Raw genomic sequence first — 5,499 nt, forward strand, 5'->3', positions numbered from 1 at the left:
TTACAATTTTAGTTTAAATATCATTTATTACAACTCCGTGTCGGTTAACTAAAAATCCAATCAACAATGATAATAATAATTATTTTACGTTAACAAATATCATATGATTTGATATTTTATGTTTGGTTTTAGGATGTCTTGACATTACTGTAGTTTTATTAAATTAAAATAAGTTGGGGTTAATTTATCTGCACATGTAAATAAAGGTAAACAGTCCACTGGTGTGCTATGCACCAAGTTCTCATTTGTGTGTATACATTAATATAAACATATATATACATGTATAAGTAACATGTACATCTAATTATTGATGGAGTAATTATATGATAGAATTGCATATGAAAAGTGAAATGGGATTATAATATTTTAGCGTACTTGCAGTATGCAGAGTTTAGGAGACTGGAACTTTGCAACAAACGTTGAAGATATCATCTAATGGAGCATGATCACCTGTTCCTTCATCTTTCCTTGCATACAATAATTGCTTACCTTTGAAGATAAACATTCCACCCTGAGTCATAAAACATAAAATGGTTAAATAAAGAACCACAGATTCAAAAAATAATTAAAACAGTGCTGAAAGAATATATCAGACCTGTTGTAATACACTACTTCTATCATCAGGGGTGGCTTGAATGGTATAATTCTTCCCAGCTTTCTTCAGTTCTTCAATTCTAGAAAACACCTTAATCTGTCATATTTGAGTTTTGAACATGTATAAGAATCTAAGTCTATTTAATTATTGCGCATAAGCCCTTTTCAATAAATCATAAATTTTTCAGTAAACAGGCCATTTCAAATCAACATATTTAAAAAGTTTACACTGGCTCGATTGAAGAATGTTCGTCCCAGTCCAAAGTATAAGCCCATAACATCGTATGCCTACAGGAAAGTGTCATTCATTGTTTAAAATATATTAAATAATGATATCAAACATGTAAACTAAATTTAGTGAGATCAGTTACCTTGCGATCAGGATCAGCATAAAGGCAGTCCATTGGAAATGGTAACTAGACATTGAACAAGATGGATGAAAAAATCAGCATCATGAGATAAGACATAAGATTAGGCCAAAGTTGTACAATTTAAGAGCACAGCCTAGAGATTAAAATTACACGAAACAATCAGAATTAATTCATAACTCCATATTTAGGTATAAAGCTCCTACACTAAATAACCTTTTGTTTGAAAAGCATATAACATAGATATGTATCCACCATCATGTTATACGACATACTTATTCTCCATGAATAAAGCCCAACATATGATGCCATGTTTAAATTAACTTAACCATATTGATGTTCATCCTTTTGAAAGCAACAAAAAACATCATGTGGTCAAAAACATTCAATCATGATACATTTTTTGTAAATGAACAATATTTTAAATAAGCACGTCACATGACATGATAGTAGTTGACAATCTAAGACTACATGCTTATCTTTCATTAACACTTATTACAAAATAATCACAAAAATATGACAAGTGACACAGCCTACATACTTTGAAGCGGTCAACATGTCCACCTTATCCTAAATTTCTCAAACCAGTGAAGTGATTTAGAGAAATCTCTAGAAAAGGCTCACCCTTAGTCTATAGAAAATCTCTATAATAGTATAATATATACGTTAACTCACCATTTATTTGTAATTAACCTTTTATTGCATTGTAATTTGTAATATAGCTTTCCCATAAAACCAGCAATGTCATCATGTCCAGCTTTAAAAACATCCGTACTTACTATATCTAAATAATAACATTTACAGCTAATATTGGGTGCTGCCAAATATTAACACCAGTTAAGGCATGATTATGACACCCTTTCAGTAATGAGCATAAGACATTGTAGTTCTTGATGAATTGTTTACTTTGATTTTATTCAAGTTACAAATCTTTTTCCATGATCTTTCGGAAGATTTTAGTAAGGATTGACTTAAGTGCCCATTTCACCTTCTCTTTTATACTATCTTTATAAATTTAGCCGCACAGTAATGACCAAACTACTTCATGGTGTACAAATATAAGATGATGTTTGTCAGTACAAAACTGTCAATGCAACTTTGTTGAGCTACTCTCTAATTGAAGATGATTTCTTGCAATTTTCTATTCTTTAGGCAAGATTCCTCAACTAAATTATTTTGAGGTTTTGTGAGACTGCAGCTTGTTGAACTGCTGGCACCAAGAGTTTCAACAAATAAACATACTTCAACAATCATTGTTAACTTTAATTACTACAACCAATATTGTTGACTTTATTCTACAGGCTTCTCCTCTTTATAAATAGAGGTTTTGTTGCAAGAGAAAAGCATAAAATAAATTTTCTAAAAATACAAAAAAAAGGTGATCCGGTAGAGAGGTGAGTTCATTCAATGTTAAGTGAAAGATAGGACTGACGAAGATATGAAATCACTCACCAAAATCAGACTTGGGTTTGTTCAATCTCAAAAATTAAAGAATTATTGTCAGAATATGAAAAGAAGAAAAGTACTGGTATGAATATGTGATACAAAGCCAGATTAGTAACAAAAGATTTCACTCAAAGAAGAAGAGAAGGAAAAAAGAATGAAAAAAAAATATAATTGGTTTGAATAATGGGTTGGATTAACCAGGTCAAATGAGGATCTAATCCTTCATTATTCTCTCTAATGAAAGGATTGCAATACTAACACTAGACTTATGTTCCTAACTGAGGGTCCAATGGGCTACATGGTACAACGCATGTAACCTGTCTTTGTGCCAGTCTTATCTCATCGTGATGTGACAGACGCTAATTAATTTTATATGCAAGTGTCTGAAAAAGGTGTGTGCGCTATTGTCAAAATAGTGGGTAAACAAATCCCCACATTTATCTTATGCGAAATCCATATTTGCTAGATGTTCAGAGAGAACAGCTTGCAATGCATAGCTACCTTCTATGTCATGGGCCATATGTTATTCCATGCAAACAAAGATGTATGGAAGTGTTCTACTTTGAGAGTGGAATCATAGGGACCGCTCATTCCGGGAACAAAGTAGTAGGGATGCCTTTGCATGTGGAAGGCCTCTTCCTTTGATGAAGAGATCCATTTTTTTTGGGAAAAGAATGTAGATCTGGATGAAATGCTCTAGGTCTGAAGATTGAAAGCAGTGACGCAGAACACTCAGTGACAAACAAGTATAGAGATAGCTAAAGCAAGGAGCATGGTAGCCACCTCAAATTCAAGTTACAAAGACTAATAAAGTGAACTTAATAACACACACCAACCTCATCAAAACACATAAAGCAAAGAGACCTCAACCCAAGAAAACATTAAGATAAGCAAGAAATGAGCATGACATCAAACATCTTAACTTCAACACCTAATATAGCAAAGCAACCTCGGCGTCACTTGAATACTAAGCAAGAAGCATAATAGCCACCTCGATCTCAACATCAAATGAAGACTAAGTCAAGGATATATTAACAATCTCAACCTTATCATGTCAAGTTTGAACCCCAAACTGGCTCTAAATAAGTAAAGAGACAAAGAAATTAAGGACATGTAAGGCATAAAGAAAATGTGACCTTATTTCACATTTCACTCCAAAATAATTTGAGAAACAACTTCAATGCAGATATGTATTTAGATATTAAAAATTAAGATATTTTAGAATAAAATTTGACTTCACACCTTAATAGAATTGGAGACCAAATCGTATTTTCCTATAAAAATGTAACCAAAGCCCATAGGAGAGTTCTCACTGAGAACAAAAAAGAGAAAAGAAACATTACTTTGGTGATCAATAGATCTCGAGTTTACAGCACTCAAGGTCACATTTAGAGATAAGACTATGAATTCTAACTTAATATCGTTTGTTTTCTCAAAATTCAACAGAAGTATGATATACGTCATATCTTACTTCTTGTGGTCAAACTATTGAACTACATAAACTCTACGTGTTAAATCTACATGTTAGACTTTCTATAGAAAAAGGACTTAGATTCCTCCCAGTCCCATCTCAAACTTGTAACTCAAATGTGGGTGAGGAAAACATACCCGTTCTGCGAGAATACGAGCTTTGTCGGGAGTACCAACACCAACTGCAATAAGTTTCACACCAGCTGCATCAAATTTTGCTTTTGATTCTTTCAGTGCTGAAGCAAGCTCCCAACTATGATCAAGGAAAGAGACAACGAGTCATAACGAGACATACACAATTTCAGATGAAACACTTCCTACTTCACCGTTTGTAGAAAACTAATTTACCAGCAAATACAACCATAGTGTCTCAATAGTGCAACAACAGCTACTCCCTGAATGAAAAAGCGCAAAAGGAAAAATTACTATTCCCTCTTCAAATAGAGCAATGAAGGAAAAGAAATAGCTTTAACTCATGCCACCAATTTCAGTTTTCTCTCTCTCTCTCTCTCTCTCTCTCTCTCTCTCTCTCTCTCTCTCTCTCTCTCTCTCTCTCTCTCTCTCTCTCTCTCTCTCTCTCTCTCTCTCAATGAACAGAGGGGAAAGCATAAGCATCAACTGCACCATGTTATACAGTTGCATGGAGAAACTAATTAGATTAGTTACCTCATTCTGATCCCAGAGATCCTCGAATTTGACGGGGTCGCCGGCGGCAGTGAAAATAGTAACATCGCCGAGAATCTCCGCAATACTTGGATCAAACTCAGAAACCGCAGCTCTCGTGACGAAGCGGGTGGCCCATCGTGGATCAGGTTTAGGGGAATACAGGGAGGAAAAACTTGAGGCTTGAGTGGTGAAGGTGAGAAGAGGTTGAGAAGAAGGGTGGGAATAGAGCCGTTGAGATGGTGAGGAAGAGAAGAAGAGGGAGGAGCGAGCGTTGACAGCGAGAGGAGAGAACAAGGCCATTCTGATTAGGGTTTCAAAGAAGTGAAATTCAAGAGACTCTGTTGTGCTACTGCTATGCTATAGTGTGGATTTGTGGAGTAGGAACTAGGAAGGAGCAGAAAAAAACATTAGTGGCGGGAGGACTTTCTTCTATGATGTGCGACAGATATCAATACGACGCCGCTTCATTCACGACTCGATTTGTCTTCTTTTTTTTTAAAAAAAAAAAAAATAAGCTTCTAATATATTACTAGGTTAAAGTTAGGCACAAATAATGCTTAATTATTTTTTATAATTTGAAACTTTTAAAATAAATAATATTATACATAATTTTATTTAATAAATAATATAATTTAAAAAAAATTGAATATAAAATATGAAATAAAAATAAAGGATTATCTCATATACTATTTTTTAAATTTTTTTTTTCAAATTTACGATTTGAGTTTCTAAAGTGGTTGTAGCGTTAGTTGCAATAAGGGTTTCTATATATTTTTTGTTGCAATTTAGGTTGCAGCGGTAGTTGCAATAGAGGTTTCTATGTAGAATTCTGTAAAAATGCAAAAAAAAAAAATAGTTTGAAGTGTAAAAACAAAAAAAACTCCTAAAAATAAAATAGTAATTTGGAAAAAAAATATATTGCTTAAAATTTTAAAAACAAAATAGTTGGTTGTTA

At 33.5% G+C, this 5,499-nt stretch overlaps 1 protein-coding gene across 1 annotated transcript; it reads right to left on the reverse strand.

Moving 5' to 3' along the window:
* Positions 1-201: 201 nt before the first annotated feature.
* On the reverse strand, positions 202-5,011 carry LOC115714093 (thioredoxin-like protein AAED1, chloroplastic). Its single transcript, XM_030642632.2, has 7 exons — positions 4,545-5,011; positions 4,227-4,273; positions 4,017-4,131; positions 966-1,010; positions 823-882; positions 596-691; positions 202-511 (listed from the first exon to the last, which is right to left on the reverse strand). The coding sequence occupies exons 1-7, from the start codon at positions 4,842-4,844 to the stop codon at positions 392-394; spliced, it is 783 nt and encodes a 260-aa protein (XP_030498492.2). The 5' UTR covers positions 4,845-5,011; the 3' UTR covers positions 202-391.
* Positions 5,012-5,499: the final 488 nt, after the last annotated feature.

This window comes from Cannabis sativa, chromosome 4, assembly GCF_029168945.1.
Source record: "Cannabis sativa cultivar Pink pepper isolate KNU-18-1 chromosome 4, ASM2916894v1, whole genome shotgun sequence".
NCBI classification, from domain to species: domain Eukaryota; kingdom Viridiplantae; phylum Streptophyta; class Magnoliopsida; order Rosales; family Cannabaceae; genus Cannabis; species Cannabis sativa.

Excerpts from the sequence above, each read along its gene's own strand:
- LOC115714093 (XM_030642632.2), bottom strand. The coding sequence starts at position 4,844 with ATGGCCTTGTTCTCTCCTCTCGCTGTCAACGCTCGCTCCTCCCTCTTC. Across the intron at positions 4,132-4,226 it reads CACTATGGTTGTATTTGCTG|TTGGGAGCTTGCTTCAGCAC; the intron begins GTAAATTAGTTT and ends CCTTGATCATAG. Across the intron at positions 883-965 it reads ATGCTGATCCTGATCGCAAG|GCATACGATGTTATGGGCTT; the intron begins GTAACTGATCTC and ends ACTTTCCTGTAG.